The sequence below is a fragment of the Silurus aristotelis genome (genome assembly GCF_946808225.1).
Source record: "Silurus aristotelis genome assembly, chromosome: 13".
NCBI lineage: Eukaryota > Metazoa > Chordata > Actinopteri > Siluriformes > Siluridae > Silurus > Silurus aristotelis.
Genome location: NC_139586.1, coordinates 24,900,119 through 24,920,951, shown reverse-complemented (window position 1 = coordinate 24,920,951; position 20,833 = coordinate 24,900,119). Strand labels below are relative to the sequence as shown.

General features: G+C 39.1%; 1 protein-coding gene across 1 annotated transcript in view; it reads left to right on the top strand.

Annotated features, from left to right (window-relative positions):
• gpc1a (glypican 1a) overlaps positions 1-20,813 on the top strand; it is a 43,094-nt gene extending 22,281 nt beyond the window's left edge. Inside the window, exons 2-9 of the mRNA XM_083559229.1 lie at positions 4,156-4,314; positions 8,457-8,845; positions 12,605-12,770; positions 16,155-16,285; positions 16,392-16,529; positions 16,621-16,754; positions 19,024-19,199; positions 19,945-20,813. Coding sequence (XP_083415355.1) covers positions 4,156-4,314; positions 8,457-8,845; positions 12,605-12,770; positions 16,155-16,285; positions 16,392-16,529; positions 16,621-16,754; positions 19,024-19,199; positions 19,945-20,156 — 1,505 coding nt within the window. The 3' untranslated portion in view covers positions 20,157-20,813. The remainder of the gene's footprint in view (positions 1-4,155; positions 4,315-8,456; positions 8,846-12,604; positions 12,771-16,154; positions 16,286-16,391; positions 16,530-16,620; positions 16,755-19,023; positions 19,200-19,944) is intronic.
• Positions 20,814-20,833: the final 20 nt, after the last annotated feature.

The following is a 20,833-nucleotide window of genomic DNA, read 5'->3' as shown; positions in this document are numbered from 1 at the left end:
ATATTTCTAATTAGAAACATCGCCCATATTCGAGTGGATATTCCTTTTTTTTCCATGAATTCCTTTCTTACTATGTTTTGTGTATTAGCAGCCTGATGACTGCGCTCTGCTCGGCAGGGTCAGACTTGCCTCTCAGTCCTCCTCCAGACGGTCACTCTGTCTGATTAAATAGCCAATAACTCTGCTGTGATTGTATTGGGTGGTCCAAGACTAACGCCGCTGCCAGCTCAGAGCCGAAGATCTTGGCCGCCTCATTATCCTCGCAGAGCGCCACTGAAAACGGCGAGACGGACCGTCTGCCATTTTGTCTGTCTGTCTGTCTGTCTATTTGTCTGTCTAAACAGATCCGTGACAAATAGACTGTCATAAAGGTTTTCCCCTGTGACCGACAGGTGATTTTTTTCCAATTAATCAGACAGTGATCCGGTGTGTCTGGACACCTGACAGGCGCATCATTCACTCGGTGAATGGCCCGAGACTGATACAGTGAAACAAGAAGAGCCACTTCGTCTTGATTTATTCTCGCCTGGCTTAGAGATATTACAGCCACACCTTGGGTTAGGGACGTCTCTCTCTTTCTCTCTTTTTGTCTCTGTTCCTTTCTTTTTCTGTTCCTCTTACTCTCTTACACTCTGATGTCGTGTCTTCGTGAGTCTTTTGTAAGTTGTCACATTGCATCTGATAAAATGTGCAAAGCTCAAATCTGTGTCAGAGTCCTAATGGCTTGTGAGCATGTATCTGTCTCTGCAATAGAGAGAGAAGACAGAAAGTGTGTGTGTGTGTGTGTGTGTGTGTGTGTGTGTGTGTGTGTGTGTGTGTGTGTGTGTGTGTGTGTGTGTGTGTCTGGTCTCGGCTGGGCTGCTGTATTGATATGCAGGCCACACTGCTGCGGTGCTCACGCACTGAAATGAGGATGCTCTGGCGCGGAGGACTGGGATAAGATGTTTTAATGAGATTGTGGTCTCTTTAGCGGCCATGCAGCGCAGCGCAGAATGTGATCTCAGGCTCTGCTTATTGGTTTATGCACGCCTGTGCTCTTGCTAATGTGTTCACCGCTCCCGTGCAGTGCTGCGTCGCCGCAGCGGGCCTGATTTAAACAAATCACCCTCATGATCGAGAGAGACAAAGAAAAAAAAACCTGTGATAACAAAAAGAAGGCGATGATAAACAAAGGAAGGGAAGGAACATAAGACTCGCGTGTCTTTTACACGAGACATTTGCATGCTGTGTAATTTTCCTAGAAAGATTATTGTGTTGATTGTGCATGTTTAAAAAAAATCCCATTACAGTAGTAGCCAATTGTAGAATAATAGTTTGTGTTGTACAGTATCAGGGGAATAGGATCGGGTGTTCTGGGATTGCATTTGGTTTGTCATTGGTTAGTCGTCTCATTATGATTACATATTATTTCTAAAATCATTTAGTATTCAGTCAATTATGGGAAATATTTCTCTTTGTGGTTTTGCCTACCAAAATGGCAGCCAAGCAGAAGTGAAGAATAAAAAAAGAAAAAAAATCAGCTTCTGTGAAAATCTTACCAGATTGAAACATTTAAGTCTCCTACTTCCTTTTGTAAAGTGTCAGTAATGAAGGTAATCTAGCAGAAGCACATGGTGACAAAGCTGAGCTGCGGTTCTGTAATTCAATGTAAATGTAAATCATTTTTAATACAATCTTCATGAAATTCGTTTAACTCTCCGATGTGATAAATCCCACTGACAGACACAGGATCACCCGAGCTTCCTCTTCTAACTTTTCCTGATCGTTTGACTTCCTGACTGAATATAGTTATGATTCATAGTGGCTGTGACGCTAACTGATTTTGCATCCTTCTGTCAAGCCTAAATGGTGGTTTAGACTTATCTCAATTTTTTATGTAAATCATTACATTTTGTAAATTTTTGTGTAAAATCGTTTTATTTTTTTTTGCTAGCAGGTTGGTGATGAATACACAAAGTCACCAAGATAGACGACATAGACTTCTGTAGCCAGAAATCGCAGTAATCATTCTCTAAGTTGAATTTGATAAACAACTTGTGACATTTAGGATGGTCACAATTAAGTAATCATTTTCAAATTAAGTAATACTATGCTCGTGTTCATTTTAGTGTTTAATTAAAGGCTTATTGTATCAGGTGTCATCGCCAAAAGAACAAAGGAATACATTTAGTCTCCATTTGCTGTTATAATAACATCCACTCTTCCTGGAACAAGATGTGTGCTAATTCAGCTGCGAGGGCATTTACCTCAACAATAATAAAAAATGTATGAATTGACATTACGGTGCCACCCAGATGAGGATGGGTCCTTTTTTTGGGACTGGTTCCTCTTAAGGTTTCTTCCTCATAACATCTCAGGGAGTTTTTCCTTGCCATTGTTGCTAATGGGCACTAACATATAATATTTTTAGGGATATTTGGGACAATATCCTTTGTTATACAAATAAAAGTGAATTGAATTCAAATGAACTGAATTAAAGTCAAGTGCTGATGTAGGTGAGGTAAGATGAGGGGGCCTATTCAGTATTCTTAAGGGCAGAGCTCTTTTTTCAGGTCACTCAAGATCTTCCACTTCAAACCTTGTAAACCATATCTTCATGGAGCTTGCTTGATGCCCCTGTGCCCTGTGCTCCTTCCCCCTAGTTAAAGAGAAGGAAAAATGTATACAATATGTATATATGTATACAAGAATGTATATAATTACAATTGTGTGCCTCCAACTTAACTGGTAACAGTTTTGGGAAGAAACATATATGGCTGGAAAAGTATATATTAATTATTATATTTAATAATAATACATTTTTGTAGAATTATTTTGATGCCGCAAGAAAACTGACAATCTGGCCACCACATAGTTTATAGATATATTTCCAGAAAATCATATTTCAGTTAAGAACAGCAGTACCGTATATGATATTGAAAATGAAAGGTGCTTCCATTTACTGACTACTGGAATTGTAACATTATGTGCAAAAGAGTTTTATTCCTCTTATACCGCAATGAATCCACAATTTACAACCAGTCAGGCTCACAGTTTATCACAATTTTAAAGTAATCTTTTTAATGTGTGACATGTTGACAAAGCCCAGTGCTTTTCACACTTTTTTGGTTAAGTCCATCTTGGAACATTTATATCCCATTCTAAAAGTAAGGGTGCTCTCATGGGGAAGTGATCTTAATGTATCTCTCGTCACTTAGCAGCAGATGTATGGAGGACTGTAGAACTGCTCTGTGGGGAAAAAACAGAGGACTTTTTTTTCCCTCGCTCCCTGTTAAAAAAAAAAATAAATATGGTGAACACATTGCCTTCTTTTTCTAGCAGTCTATGAAAAATGCATGACTATGAGCAAGTCTCATGGTTTCCCTCCCCAGGCCCTACAGACGGCCAGACGGCAAACTTTCTCACTAAATGTCAATGAGTCTGACGCCGTCATGATAGCCTTAGTGACCTTCAACAGATAGCATGTGTGTACGTACGTGTGTGTATGTGTGTATGCTGGAAGAACGGGACCCAGAAGGACAATGAAACTGTAATGTCAGATAATCACTTTGGCTGTCTGATTTGCTGAGATTTAACTCGTCAAGCACTGCAGACTGGCATGTAAATTGGGGTTGATGCATATTTAAATGTGTACATGTCTGTGATGGGACTGACAAATCAGAGGTTCTGAGGTTGTCCTTTTTGAAGTATACACATGTTAAAATGTTCTGGTGTTCTCTAGCACAGTATTAAGAATTTATTTAATATTAGTTATATGTGGAAACCAGAATCAGAGCATCAGTTTTGTGAAAGAGGCTTAAGAGGATTCAAAACCAGTGAGAGAGATGTGATTGATGAAGTAAATTCCCTTTAATAAGGTTTGGCATCTATGCTTCAGGCCCAGTGAAGGAGGTGTGGTCTTTCTGTTTCAGGCCTAGTGAAGGAGGTGTGGTCTTTCTGTTTCAGGCCTAGTGAAGGAGGTGTGGTTTTTCTGTTTCAGGCCCAGTGAAGGAGGTGTATTTTATTTGCCTTTCAGATACCAGAAATATTGCAGAGGCATAGCACAAGAAGTAAATATATGAAATACCAAAAAAAAAAGCTAAACCACTTATAAATCCAATGCTTTATACCTTACTGTCAAACCTAAAAATGTTTATCATTTCACTGTTCTGTCAGGTGAGCATCTGCGAGTATGTCCTCAAGGCTACACCTGTTGCACAAGCGCCATGGAGGAGACATTGTCCAACCTGAGCCGCAGAGAGTTCGAGGGCTTGGTGAGAGAAGCAGGACGCTCCATTCAGGCTTCCCTGAACGCCCAATACAGGAGCTTTGACAGTAAGTAAAAGACACACCCACACCCACCCACACCCACAAACAGACTCTCAGAACCAACAACGGGAAACAAAGAGGCTAAGGAGGTGTGAAGGGGCTCTGGAATGACACTGATCTTTATATATTCCGTCATCAAAGCTTTCATCTGTTTTTGCTTAGCATTTTTATGCTCAGCACCTGGCTAAAGGAATAGTAAAGGGTGAAAGGTGAGCACTTTGAAGCACACATGCTCCCCTCGTTCGTGTCACACTAAGTGCAGATTAAAGTGGGGACTAAAATGTTTTTCCTTCTTACCATGTGGCTTTTCATGGCCTTCCCCAGCAGTGACCCATTAAAACATGATCAGCTATGATAGGCAGACCGTATCATATCCGGCCATAATGATCAGAAACCTAGCAGGAGCCTTTATGATGAGGAGCTTTCATGATGCAGAAAGCCATGCTATCATAATATTACGTATATTTTATACATGCAAGTCCTTTAATGGGTGATTATATTCTGTCAGGGGGGACAGGGTCCTCTTGTGGATTATTGGAGCATACTTAAAAAGAGAAAAAGATACAGTGTAGATGAAAAACTTTAATTTGTAAAAGAAAAACCTAAAGATTTTTAATAATTTGTACATATACACTACCTGGGCAAGTGTGTCACACACTTGAATATTTCCTTTCACCACTTTATAGCATGCAGCCTTATGCAATGTCACATTATATATTTCCATCCAGTGCTGTATTTATTTTTTTGCCTTAGGTCTTGTATTGAAGTCAGGAGAGTCAAGACACTCCTCTCAAGCACATCCCTTTTAATGCAGATAAGGTCAGGGCTCCAGGTGACCAATTTATGTGTGAAAAAATGCTCCCTGAACAACTCTTGCATAATTTCAACCTGGTGAATCTTGGCATTCCTGGAATATGCCTGTGCCATCAGGGAAGAAAACCTCAGTTGATGGAGTAACCTGGTCATACAGCACATTCAGTTACTCAGCTGACTTTGTTTTATTGATATATAATGTTGCTGAGCTGAGACCTGACCAACTGAAGCCAATCACAAAACTGCCTTCAGAGGCTTGTACTGGAGGCACTCTGTATGACGAGTGCATTGCTTCATAAGCTTGATTCATACTCTGATGTGCCATTGATTTGGAATAGGGTAACTCTGGATTCTTCAAATAATAGGATTTTTCCATTGATGCACAGTCAATTTTTTTTTCTCCCCAACAAATTGAAGTTGTTTTTTCCAATTAGCCTTGTTAATTGGAAAAACTAAGTGACTTTCTTGTGACCGAACAGCATTCAGTCCCAATTGTTTTCTCATTGCATTGCTCTTACTTTTCAAATTAAACATTATTTTCTGACCACATTTCCACCTTAATGTTGTCTGCTCACCACTCTCCCTCCACTTAAAGCCGATTTCAGTGATTTTAGCAACCTCCTTAAACCACCAAACTTTTTTATTTCCGAGGTTCAAAAACATCACTTCCACAACCGCTGAATATGTCTTCTGACACGCTTGTTTAAGAAATAAAAAAAAGCTCCACACTGTATCTGTTATGGTGAAACGGAATGATTCAATTACAGGCTCTTGAAGGATAAGCTTATTTAAACCCAAAGAGACACTTTTTTGGCCAGGCACTGTATAATATTTAGCTATCTACTTATCTATCTCTCTATGAATCTTTCTTCACTATATGAAAAAAGGATTGAGCCACCAATAGTTTTCCAGCCATGTGTGTTTCTTCCTCAAACGATATATATCTTCCCCAAATGATACCACATTTAAAGCCAAACAATTGTATAAGACATATAAGCTAGACAGACAGACAGACAGACAGACAGACAGACAGACAGACAGACAGACAGACAGACAGACAGACAGACAGATAGATAGATAGATAGATAGATAGATAGATAGATAGATAGATAGATAGATAGATAAAAGTTGTCTGTTTCAGATTTAAATATATTTACATATAATATGCTAATAGATTATACAAAGTAAGTACAATGTAAATCTAACAACCTGTCTAACAAGTAAGACAAGTGACTTGCTTGTGTTAACAGAATAGCCTTTATTTGTCACATATACATATTTTACAGCACAGTGAAATTCGTTCTTCACATATCCCAGCTTGCTCAGAAACTGGGGTCAAAGTGCAGAGTCAGCCATTATATGGCAACCCTGGAGCACAGAGGGTTGAGGACCTTGCTCAAGGGCCTAAGCGTGGCAGCTTGGCGATACTGGGGCTTGAACCCCCAACCTTCCAATCAGTAACCCAGTGCCTTAACCACTGAGCTACTGCTAGCTGGGAAGTGCTGATAGAAAGGAACACACCACTGAGGAAATAAGGATATTTTGCACATTTACTTATCAATTCAGTCAAATAATAAAGGAGCTGGCAGTGGTACGTGAGTCATTTAGCATATACTTTTGTTCATTTTCTCACATTTATTTCAGCCTGTAAAGCATCAGTGTTATTCAGACACCACATTTCTCATCCTCCAAAAAGCTGAACTACTAAAATACCGTCTGAGTCTCAGACAGAAAACAAGTTATGGCTTTGATCTGTTCAAAGCAAGTTTGGCAGTTCGGATCCAGCGCTCACTGTCTCTCCTGCGGGAGTGTGTTTGAACTGGAGGACAAAGCTCACATATTTTTATCTGCTCCCAAGACACACACGTGTATTTACCATGAATACTTAAAAGAAACTTTCCAAGCAGTACCAGTTTGATTTCTGAAGCATTTATTTGAGCGGCACGAGTCCGAGAAAATATTCTATTTTATGTTTGATCAAAGATTCGAACAATACACTTGAGCATTTTGGCGTTTCATAATACAATTTGTTTGAAGGCTGTCGTCAGAAGCGATTTACAACACATGCATAAACATTGCCCTGAACTGCTCATTCATTATTTAGTTATTCATTTCCTAAAATATTATTCTGTAACTACTCTGAAATGTATGTAATTATATGTGTTAGGAATGTACATCTGGACCGGACAACATGTCTTGAGACATTCAATACATTACATTACATTATATTTTTAAAGCACAGCTTGTTGAATCTGATTTTATCTGAATTTTCTGAAACAGCTCTGATGTTTAACTGCAAATCGAAATGGTATACTAATGCACTTATTCTAATACATTATCAATGACTGTGACTTTGGTGTTATAAAAACTAGCACAAATCTTCGATCGGCTGCTCCCGTTAGGGGTCGCCACAGCAGATCATCCATCTTTATACCCCCCCGTCCTCTATATCTGCCTCTTTTTAAGTCAAGTCACCTGCATGTCTTTCCTCACTACATCCATAAACCTCCTCCTTGGCCTTTCTCCTTTTCTCCTTGCAGCTGACTCCATCCTCAGCATTTCCTACTGATATACCTCATGTCCTTCCTCTGCACATGTCCAAACCATCTCAATTGGGCCTGTCTCAATTTGTCTCCTAAACATACAACCTGATAAATTAATAAACTCTAAGAAACTCGTTTGGAATCCTGTCCATCCTCATCAATCCCAATGAAAATCTTCGACTCTGCCACCTCCAGCTTCGCCTCTTGTCTTTTTGTCAATGCTACTGTTTCTAAACTATACAAAAACTAGCACAAATAATACAAATAAAGGATAATTAAATGTAAAGAAACAGTGCTTGGTTCAAGTCAGAAAAGCAGTAAAAAGAAGAATCCTTCTGATTATAAAGCCTTAGTAGCTCAAATCCTTTTGCCTGTCCGTTTTACCTTTCAGCCATTTTAACTTATTGGTGGTTTGACTTGTATATTTTACTTAGTGTTTTTTCCATGGTGTGATGCTCAGACGATTTTGGACTCTTAGGGATATTAGCACACGCATGAGTGCTGATGGATCCTTTTCGAGAGAAAAAAAAAAGTAGCAGATGGAGCCCTTAAAATGATCTGAAACCTCCAGAGATTACATTAGCTGAATTTCAAGTCAGCCTGTTTCTACATCTAACTTCATTTCAGTTCAGCACATAATCAATCTCCATAGAAATGTGGTCAGAATAAAATAGATGTCCTGAGAATTTGATTTTGTACCATCTCAAAGCTCAGTAAATCGAATTGACCCTGAGCCTGGTGACCTTGGGATTCTGAGTGATACGGTTGCTGACTTCATTTTCTTTTCGACAGCGTACTTTCTGGAACTCCTGGACATGTCTGAGAGCTGGCTGGAGGAATCATTTGTGAAGGCCCTGGGACCTCTGTACACACCCAATGCTGGGGTCTTCCGGGACCTCTATAGTGACCTGCGCCGATATTTCCGAGGCACGTCGCTGAATCTGGAAGAGGCCCTGGACGAGTTCTGGATGCGTCTCCTGGAGCGTCTGCTGAAAGCCTCTGACCCGTCTCTGGTTTCTGATGATTTTCTTGAGTGCGCATCCAAACAAACGGAGACCCTGCGTCCGTTTGGGGACGCTCCACGAGAGCTCAGGGTTCGACTGGTGCGCGTGCTGGTCGCTGCTCGTGCCTTCGTGCAGGGACTCAACGTGGCTGGAGAGGTTGTGAGGAAGGTTTCTCAGGTATGGTGGGTAATTTCTTTTCCCTGTAGATAATGATAATGATTTCGCTTTGTTGTGTATTTGACCCACAATTGTCACAATTATACTTCCAGACTTAAATACCATAAAAAGACTAAAAATCACAGACACCACAAATCCTGGTAATGACTACAGATTCCCAATTGTCTGTTTGATATTGATATTATAATGAATTCCTACACCAGACCAAGAACCTTTTTAGGGTAAAGATAATGATAGATGATAGAATCGGGGTTTCTAGTATCTGGGTTGCCAGTTGTGCATAGCAAAATCACCACAATCGACAATAAAAAAAGGCCAATGTCAAAAGATTCCCAGCAAAACCAATGCCAAATGTTTCAATCATTATTAAAGGAGCGGTTTGTAATATTTAGAACCATGCCTACAATCACAGTTAAAGGGGAAACATGCAACTGAGTGCGAAGTGAAGCCAAATTTGAGCCTGCATGAATGAACCTTCTACAATCTACTTGATTAGAGTATTTTATAAATATCTTTTTCTATTGTAACTTTTATATCTGACAGCAGCTTTGAAGAGTAGTGATTGTTCTCATATGTTATTGTTTCTATAGAAACAGCTTAAACACCACAGATTTGATTCAAATGCTTGACTTTTATTACCAAAGTTAGATGTGGCGATGTTTTCTCTAAGAAGAGACAACTTAAACAACCCTAATAATAAAGTATTAAATGTGAACAAACTTAAACAGCTGTAACTGTTTATGAATTATTGTGGTGCAAACAAAAAAACAGATTTCAGAAATGAACTTTTGGAATAGCAAAACAATGTAGAATATTTCGTTCTCGTGGGCTCACCACCTGCAGGGGGGACCGTAAGGGACCGGTGCTGAGAGGATTGGGCAGCAGTCGAAGGCGGGGGCCTTGACAGCCCGATCCCTGGACACGTAGAAGTGTCTGGGGAATCTGCTTAGACTGCTGCCCCCGCGACCCGAATTACGGATAAGCGGGAGAAGATGAAATGAAATGAAATATTTCGCTTTATACACAGTACTGTTCAAAGGTTTTTTTTGCATGTGTAAAAGGATGCTGTAAAGGAAGTGCTTTTAAAAATAAAAATATGAATAGTTTATTTTTTATCGGTGAACAAATTAAAAGTAAATGAACAGAAGATAAATCAAAATCCGTTCAATATATTGTGTTACCAACCTTTGCCTGCAAAAGAGCATCAGTTCTTCTAGGTACACTTGAACACTGTTTACTCGGCAGGTAGGTCATTCCAAACGTCTTGAAAAACTAACCTCAGATTGACTGTGGATGTAAGCTGCTTCAAATTGCCTGAAAGAGAGTCTTCCATTACCCCATGTTAGTAGCACAGTTTGCCTGTTCCTCACCCAGTATAAATCCCCCTACAAAGCTGTTTCTCTTTCAGAGTAATGCCTATGTTTCATCTTACATATGAAATCGATGATCATTAGCACCTGCTGGGTATCACTGGTTAAACATACACCTTGATCTGATCCTACAAAATCCCCGATTTTTTGCATGTGTAGAAAGTGTGGAGTGTAAGAATTGAAAGCCAAAGGGTGGTCACACCGGATATTGATTTGATTTAGATTTTTCTTCTATTCACTCACTTTGCAGTTCGTATATTAATAAAAAATAAACAATTAAAATATATATTTTTGAAAGCGTTTTCTAATGGGCATTTGTTCAAACCTCCTTTCTTAACAAAATCCATCCTACAGTAATTACAAGAACTTTTACGGCTTAGACATTGTTATAACTGCCAAAGCACTCTAGCACTCTAACCACTCAATAATTAGCGATAATGTAAATATTTAAAACTCCAACTCCCATGGTGCAGGAAGATCTAAAAACATAATTCAAAATTAATTGCCATTCTGGGACTGCTGAGCTTGACTATCTGGCAACCCACCTGGGAATACATGTGTTGATTGTACAACTTTGTTTTACACAAATTCTAGTATAAAAATGAAGGCAAATGCACCAGTGTGTCCTATGCCTGCTAGACCTCTCGAGGAAAAATCAAGCTCAGGTCCTCTCAGGCTGTCCTTCCTGCTCTGAACCGGGGCTCACAGCTCCCTTGATGAATGAGAGCAGGCCGCAATGCGACAGCTCTCTCTGCTTTAAGAGACTAGCAAAAAAGCAGCCATGCCAGTCTCTGGAGATTTCCAGCTGCAAGGCCCTCTTTTCACATTGATGAGGTTGGGGGGGGTCGGGGGATAGAAGCACACAATGGTGCATATGTTGTAATAATGGAGCCAAGACTAGGGAAGTTCTTCTGTTGGCCTTCAAACCCTTTCCAATTATGAATCCACCGCATTAGTTTTTTCCTGCGTGGCCATTCGCTGTTACGCATCAGCTCTGTTGTTTCAGCAGCTGCATCATTTTATTGTCTTTTTTATGGTCCGCTATATAATGTGATGTTACTCTCATTAACATGCGCTCTCTTGCACGTCAACAGCTTCCTTCGCTCAGACTGGTTTTGTTTTGTTTTTTTAATTCGGAATGCGTTCTGCTTTAGGCATTTGCAGTTTGACTGCACATCTTTTATTAAAAAAGTACATCAGACTGTTTGCTGTATATTCTAATTTGAATGACATGGGGGAAAAAAGACAATACAAAATACTTAAAATATTTATTTCAATATTTCATTTGGTTCTTGGGGAATTTGGAGCATATGTATACACTTCAGCAAAACAGTCATATCAAGTTTTTACCAAAAAAATCCCCTTAAGAATACTGTGGAAGGAACACAATGGGTTCGGAAAGTGATGAAAGTGATGAAGGAGGAGATTTTTTTTCTTTTTAAAGATCCATAAAAACATCAACCGCTGAATGTGAGGCATAAATAAAATTAAAAAAACTGAGGGAACAAAAAAAGAGTAAAGAAACATAAACTGATAACTTTTGAAGTTGTGAAAGTGTTGATGTTTAATAATATGGCTCACTCCTACTGTGAAATTTGTTTAGCCGTCGATGCTAAGTGCAAAAAGAGTGTAATTTTAGTATTTTTTATAATTATCTCAGCAATTTTGAGGAAAATTTTGTTGTTCCTGATAGTTATTTCTTGTTTTTTTTGCTGCATATTAAAGACAAGGATGCTAAGGCTTGCTAGCCTCAGTGATTAGCTTGGTTATGCTCAGCTTTATCTTCTCTTATTGAAATTACAAATGAATTTGAAGTGTAAGTGGCAAAACTGAGTTACAGTGTTACAAACACATCATATAAAATTACAAAAGACAACGATAATAGAGTAACGATACACACCGTTGTCAAAAGCAAAAGTTACAAGATTAACAGCAAGACACTGATCACCCGAGAACGTATCAGCGGCATTAAATATATCGTACTCGCATACACACTTTAGAAGACAAACCCCATTTGTAAACACTTTCACAGCCGAATCCTCAGGCGTCTCTTGAAGCCTGTGATCGACTCAGTAGAGCGATTGAGATTTTATTTTATTAGCCTGCATTAGCTATTACATTTACAGCCACTATTCCTTCAGGACTCCATATAAAATTTATGGCAACCAAATGGAACGAGGTAAATATGATGCACATAAACTTAAGACAAAACTTTATGACAGCAACACGGCTTTACAAAAACAAAGAAACGTTTCTGGAGCAGTAGTGGAATAAAAGTGCATGACCCTGCCTAATTAATAGAACAAGGTGCTTCCGTGATTAAAATGATATACAGCATCTCATTAGAATAATGATGATTATAATGATCCGTGTGTGTGTGTGTGTCAAGGTACCTCTGAGCCCCGAGTGTAACCGTGCCATCATGAAGCTGGTGTACTGCCCGCACTGCCGTGGTCTCGGCTCCGCAAAACCCTGTGCCAACTACTGCAAGAACGTCATGAAGGGCTGTTTAGCGAATCAGGCCGACCTGGATGCAGAGTGGCAGAATCTCATAGGTAAGTGATCTCACACTCACACACACACACACACACACACACACACACACACACACACACACACACACACACACACACACACACACACACTGGACACTGTAAATCCCGATGCTGCTAGTGCATTTCTCAGCAGCAGCTATTACCTAAAGCTCCATACCTTCTGCATTGTGTTTGACGTCCTGCTATTCTGCACGTCTTACTGATGGGACCTTTAGCTGAAGATTTTTGCTGGCCATTACAGTCATCATAATGTGTATCTTTTATATATTTTTTTTTAATTATAAATGTAATTTTTTTTATGATTGACATTGACAAGAATAATCATGTCTATTTTTTTTACTATTACTATTACTACATTAGTGTAAATTAGATTTTTTTTTTTTTTTTTTTTTGGGGGGGGGGAGTGGGACAAACTCTACAGCTGACATAGATGTTGCAAACAATTGTTGCTAGTTGATTGATTATATTCTAACAAGTATTTTTGTAAAGAAATTATACTAATTTTATTATACAGGTTTGAAACCGGCATATACACTATGAGTATGAACAATAAAAAATAATTATAAATCCAATTATATTGGATGTATCCAATATAATTTTCAAGCCATTCCTCTGCAAACATAATTTCACCGTTATCAACATTTTGAGTGCAGGTTTGAGTAAAAAAAGAAAAAAATTCTTACAAATAAATGGTATTTGTATTTATTCACTCTAGTTAGTGAAACTTTCAAGGTTATGAAAGAAGAAGACATGTATATCATAAAGGCACTAGTGCTATTTATATTATATATTTATGATAAAACTTTAATGAATAGTCAAGATGATGGGTTCCCTTTTGATTCTGGTTCCTCTCAAGGTTTCTTCTTCATACCATCTCAGGAAGGTGGCCTTGCACAGTTTCCAATGGCTCGGTCAAACTTATTGGCACTAATATATAAATTAAAATTTTTATCTTTGTAAAGCTGATTTGGGACAATGTCCATTGTGAAGTGGGCAGAGCCTGTTTAAGGTTGTTCTGTGGTTGTGAGTGGACAAAAAAAAAAAAACAATACAATAAACGAGATTTTTTAAGCATTATTGTCTATACTTGCTATTGTATTGTTATTGTATTGGTATACTGTAAATCTGAAAAATAAAAAATATTAAACTATCAGGGATGTTGGTTTTGGTGACTCTGGTGAGTGTACTGTACATTATGTAGCTCAGTGGTCCCCAACCCCTGGGCCGTGGACTGGCACTGGTCCGTGGGTCAATTGGTACCAGGCCACACAGTAAGAATACATAACATATTATTTTTGTTTTATTTATTATCTGATTCTGAACGGTTTTATTTTGGAAAATTATCGGATTCTCTCCGCAACATCTGTCTATGACTCACTCTTATTGCATGTCAAGATGCCACATGTCTTACCTCCATCCGCTACCTTCTTAAAGGGGCTGCTCCGGCAGCTAACACATAATACGTTACCGCTAAATTGAAACCCCCAAGCTAGAAAAATTAACAAAAAACAACAGTGGATTCACGTTTATTATATATTTAGAAAATACCAGTTTTCATGCCGGTCGTAACATTTTATTTTGTTGTATTTATCCGCCACACCTTAAAGGCCGGTCCATGAAAATATTGTTTGACATTAAACCAGTCCGTGGTGCAAAAAAGGTTGGGGACCACTGTTGTAGCTAGAACAGAAGGCTTGCTTTTGCTGATAATAGATCACAATAATAGTTGTGAAGATGTTCCTACTAAAGCAAAGCAAAGCAACAAGTAGGTTCATCCAGTTTATAATTGAGAGTCGTGACAGGTCAGTACACACACACACTGTAATGAGCTGGGTTATTTACCTTCTCATCCCTTTGAACAAAATGTATTTGGAAGAGAAACTAAAAGTAGGCATTGCAGACATATTGTGCAATCAGAGTACACATGACGCGAAAGGACAGACAACAAAACTCTGAATTTCGGTTTTCTAAGAAAACATGGCGCAAAGCCAACAGAACATCAGATACTCGACATTGCACTGCTCAACCTGAATAGCTTGATTTCAGAGCACTTGACAGACATTTAAATGGATTTCAGCTTCCTATCAAATATCACAGTATAACAATATGACCAAATCAGCAACTAGTGTGAAGCACAATGGTCATCATACTGTAAACTCCAACCCTCCACATTATTTTCTAATGTGTTCATAGATCACATAGTATACAGTGTTGGGAGTTTGGAAACACCTAGTGTTTGATCATATTTGGAACACATGCATGTTCCTTTCGGCAAAGATTTGCACAGTGGATGATTAGAAAAATGTTCTGTGGACAAATGTGTCCAAATGTTACATGTTTGACTCCAACAGAAGAAGTTATATAAGACGGATAACAGGACAGAGAAGATGTTAGCAGACTGTCTCACACCTCAAACATGGAGGTGGAAGCGTAATGGTTTGGGGTTGTATTGGAGAAGAAGGTGTCGGAGACTTATTCCAGGTGAAAGGCAAACTGAACCAACATGGCTACCATTCCATACTTCAACACCATGCAATTCCGTCTGGACTGAGGCTCATTGTAACTGACTTTACCATACAACATGATAATGACCCCAAGCATACGTCTGAACTCTGTAAGCGTTATTTAGAAGGCAAGCAGTCAGCTGGAGTGTTACCTATCATGGAAAGGCCTGCCTAGCCACCACACCTAAATCTGATTGAACTGCTCTGGGATCAACTGAATCACAAGGTCCGAAAGAAATATTCAACTAGTGATACATTTTTTTCAAGTTTCACAAGAGGCATGGGAAAATAACTCAGGTGAACGTTTGGAGAAATGAACTGTCCGTTTGCTGAGAGTGTGTAAAGCTGTTGTTCATGTGGGGGGAGGATTTTTTTAATAGAAAAGGAATCAACATCTGTACATTTAAATATTTGTTTGGCCAAAGTTAATCTGCATGCTATTAAATAACCGTCTTTGTTGCATAGGGGAAAAAAAAAGAACATGCAGGTATCTCTTAAGAACCTTAAAAGTCCAGGTGTTTCCATGCTTTTGACAGACATTGTGTTTTTAAGTTACCAGCTCTGAATTTTGCCCTTTATAATTAATCTTCAGTGATTTTCCGCTTCACTGTATTTATTTTATGTGCCGTACCTCACTCAAAAAAAACAAATTCTACCTATTTTGATTCTTTAAAAATCACATTCTGTGTGAAGAACACGGTCAATTGCAAGCGAACTGACAGTGAAGGATTTTTACTCAGTAATGTAACTGAGACCTTTACAGTCAATGTGTATTCTCACAATATGGTAACGGCAGTTATTGTATGAATCTTTATGCACTTTATGCACAACCCCTGTAGAGTAAATAAAACAACAACTCTTTCTCTCTGTCTGTCGTAAGACACTATGCTGCAGGTGGCTGCCAGCTTCAGCTCTGAGCCCGGCATGGACGTGGTGCTGCACGCCATCCCTGTACGCATCTCTGAGGCTGTGCTGCACATGCAGGAGAACATGGAGGTCTACACACTCAAGGTCAGCGATTCCCAATCACATATTTACATTATGCAGAAAAAAAAGCTTATGTCTTGGACGGGGTTTGAATGTGTTTGTGTGTGTGTGTGTATGTGTGTGTGTCCAGGTTTTGCAGGCATGTGGAGGGCGTGGAGAGGAAGGGACCCAAAGCTCAGTAGCTGATGAGCCCAAAAAGGGGGTAAAGAGTGTAACAGCACTGGAATATAAGGCCAGCCACACAGCGGCTGTCAGACTGGAAGTGCAGGTGTGTGTGTGTGTGTCTTTTGGAACGTTGTTACTCTCGTATCTGTCAATATCCTGACACCTGTGTTTGTGTGTGTATGTGTGGTCTGCAGGTCTCGGATGTATCTAGTAAACTGAAGGAAATGCAGCTGTACTGGATTCAGCTCCCCTCGGCTTTGTGTGACAGTAAAGTAGCATCCGGTTCCTCCAGCGATGACAACTGTTGGAACGGCATGGCCAAGGATCGGTACGATGCAGTAATTACGACTACGAGTGCTGGTGGGACCGTTCCATCATTTTCCACCATACATGAGCCAGTTTTTAAATCATTGAAAGATCTCCATATACATGCATTATATCCAGTTGTGCTTCAGTGATTATCATACATTTGTTAGATGTTCATGTATGTGACATATTATGCAAATGACATGGATTGTACTTTATGCAAATGACATGGATTGTACTTTATGCAAATGACATGGATTGTATGAGTGGCAGAATTATTCACAGAACATTGTTTTTTTTTTTTACATTTTACGTTTACACTGAAACAGCGTTTCAGTTTCTATGCGTGCATCACGTAGTTGCTGTATCAAAGAAAATGACAAGCAACAAAATGCCATTTGATTTCCTCGATTCTGTTTATATTATTCAAGTGGTGATCTAAAAATTCCAGCCAATCCATTGCTAGCATGGTCCAACATCTCCAAGGTTCTTCACTCAAAAAGAAAAATAAAGCTTGCTAGAAAGTGCCAGAAATGTTAGCATTGGTGCCTCTGTTGAGTATACAGTATGTAGCTAGTACTTACTTACAAGTACTTGCCAGCTTTCTTTGATAATGAAGCTAGAAGACACACAATGTACACAGTGGTAGTGGTTGCTAACTGCCTACATGCTACAGTATGTGTGAACACAGGCCCAACATCGTTATGTAGAGTAATACACAAACAACATAATAAGGCATGCAGTAGATTCAAGTAGTGTAATAGTGAATCAGTGTAAGGAAGTGGGAGCTCAGCGATTAAAGTGCTGGACTGATCATAAGGTTGTGGGTTCAAATCCTAGCACTGCAAAGTTGACACTGCTCGGCCCTTGAGCAAGGCCCTTAATCTCTAACTGCTCAGTAGTATAAATACGAAAACTGTAAGTCTCTCTGGATAAGTGAATCTGCTAAACACTGTAAATGTAAGCATCATCTCAGAGTGACACACACTCTAGATATGATCTCTGTTTGGCCTGATATTTACAGCCACATCCATTTATAGATACAGTATTTGGCAGATGCCTTTATGCAGAGTTACTAATAATTATCTTATTTTTCTTCCAAATGAGTATTTAAGGTTTGGGGCCTTGCAAAAGGGCCCAACGGTAGCAACTTGGCGGTGCTGGGATTTGAACTCATAACCTTTTAAGCCACTACTTTCTCAACTACCGATTGTTTCAAATACATCAGCAGCAGCTGACGAGGCATGTGTATAAATATAACAAGTCCATCTATTTGCCCTATGATCGCTTTCAGACAAAAATGCATTTGAAAGAGAAACTAAAAGTAGACAATGCAGACATATTGTGCAATCAGTGTACAAATGGTACCAAACGACAGATAGAACTCTGAATTCAGGTTTTCAAAGAAAACTGGGCATGAAGCCAACAAAGCATCAGATACTCCTTACATTGCATTGCTCAACGTGAAATAGTTTCGAGCACTGCTCAGATTATTATTATTATTTAGCCTTCTATAAAATATCACAGTATGAAAAATATGACCAAACCAGCAGCTACTGTGACAGTAAAATCTAGCATAAGACCTTTATTAAGATCAGTAGATTTAACTGCTGAGATTATGTTGCATCAGTTCCGTTAATTCGTGCTGAAAGCACTGCAGTTCGGGATCAATGCCTGCAGTCCAGAAGCAGCTTCAAAACAAGCTCGTCCCCCTTTTTCACACTTCATATCAATGCATCGATTGTTCTGCAGGGTTCTTGTACTGCTACAGAACTGCCCCTTATTGACTAGACCTCAGACATGATTAATCGTGTCTGATGAGTTTGTTTGTGGATGAGACCGAATGCTATCATCAATAATCTCTCTGAAGGCGTTGTGTGAATTACTGAATTGCTGCACTCCTCATGGATCATTGTGCAAACTTTGACAAAAGTAAGAAAAATTAAAGTGTCAATAGTGCGTGGGGGTGCAGTGTCACACCCAGAGGCACCTGGTGAACAGAATTGTTTCCTGTAACAATGCTAAATGTTTTGGATATTTGAATGCAGATTTACATATGCCATTTATATGACATAGACCTGATTTCTGTGCTCGCTGGCTGTCAAGAGCTTTAAAGTTGCTTTCACATATGTAGCATTAAGTTTAAGGAACCCTAGAGCATTTCCTTCCATAGTTTGGTTCTTCAGGCAGGTAAGAACATAATAATACATAGTAAGCCCAATAATCCTCAGGGTGTCACTTTTTACACCAGCAAGCTACTAAGACTTGTGTAATTTATTGTGTTTTCACAGGTACCTCCCTCAGCTCATGGGAGATGGTCTGGCCAATCAGGTCAATAATCCTGAGGTGGATATTGACATCACCAAGCCTGACATGACGATACGACAACAGATCATGCAGCTAAAGATCATTTCTAATCGTCTGAAAAACGCCCTCGATGGGAACGACGTGGATTTTCAGGACACGAGTAAGTGACACAAGAAACATTAGTGAAGCGGTTTAGTTTGTTTGAATGAGGATAAGAGAATTATCTCTCAGGGTTATGAACAGTGGAAGAAAGATGTTTTTCTGAACCACAAGACTTTGTTCGCCCTCTAGCAAGTGCCATGTATTCTACAGTGAAACACAATACGAAGTCTGCCATGTTCATTTAACAGGGCATTTACATTGAAATGTCAGTCGCATTTTGGCACTATTACAAGAAGTAAAGTTGCGTTGTGTCATAATTATCCCTCAAGTGAAGACATGTCATATTATATACTTTTTTTTAATGGGTAATTATGTAGAACGTCGACTAGACAGGTTCGTTCCTGTTCTCACTTATGCTATAGCAGCTATAAAACAGCCCTTCTCTATTTTAATATGGCAAAAACTTCATATCAATCTTATAGTTATTATTGTCGATACTTAAAGAAAAAATCCAGGCTACTACAGAAGTCATAACGTATTAGAACTATGGGTCAGTAGAAACCTGAGATTTTAATTAGAGCTGTGATTGATGCCAGAGCTGCTGTTATGATTAACATCTTCTACAGCACTGTGATGGATTTAATATCCATGAACCCCTTTAATATCTGCTTATTAATCATTTATCATAAACCATTGAAACCAATAGAGAACTGATGTGAGAAATCCATGAAAAAGAGGATTGGTGTTTTATTATACCTGACCTGAACTGAAAACTGACAGTTCTGGTCCCATTATGCCTCCAGGTGATGACATCAGTGGTTCAGGCAGCGGCATGTGCAGCGAGAACCTCTGTGTCCAAAGTAGTCCTCCAGTCTTTGGGCCTAAACTGGACAGACCCAAAGTCGACGCCTACAGCCCGGAGGAAAAGCAAGTGAAGGGTGGCGGGAGTCGGATTGTACCATCCGCCTTCCTAATCGCGGTGCTGATCGTGATCAATCTGCTGTTCAGACGATAATACAGTCCTGCCAACAAACTGGACCTGGAGGATTTTTGGGTGGGGTGGGGTGCGATGGGGGTGGTGGTGGGATGTGATGGTTTGCCAAATGAAAATAAATCATGTGGCATGTGGCTGATTGGACCTTCATCTGAATCTCTGAGAGACTGAGGAAACGATGTCTTTTTTTGTAATGTATGTACGTTTTCAGCTGATTTTGTCTTTCTCTGTACCTTTGAATGTCCAAACAAAAGCAACAACATCTTGAAGAAGATGTTTTTTTTTTTTTGGTAATGGTGCACACGACTCAAAACCCTCTTAAGCAAACTCTCCAAGCAGCGAGTCTGTGCTTCATTTTACAATGCTAATTTATAAAACTTCCTTTTTTCAGCACTTAAAAAGTAAAAAGTAAAAAAAAAAACTAAAAAAAACCAAAAAAAAAAAAAAAAAAAAAGATCTACATGTTTGGATGCATGGACATGCAAAGAAAACCAACATCTGTCCCAGAATATAAAATGATTAGGTGAGAGGGAAAATCAATAATCAACTAAAATCGGTTGTTCTGCTTTATCGGATCAGACTGTCTTTGGATCTTTCTGTATTTTCATTCTACTTTAAGCTCCTGTTGCTGGTTGACGTGAATTAAAATCAATAAATATCTGTCAACGTGGGTGTAAAGATAGTTGTTTAATTTCATC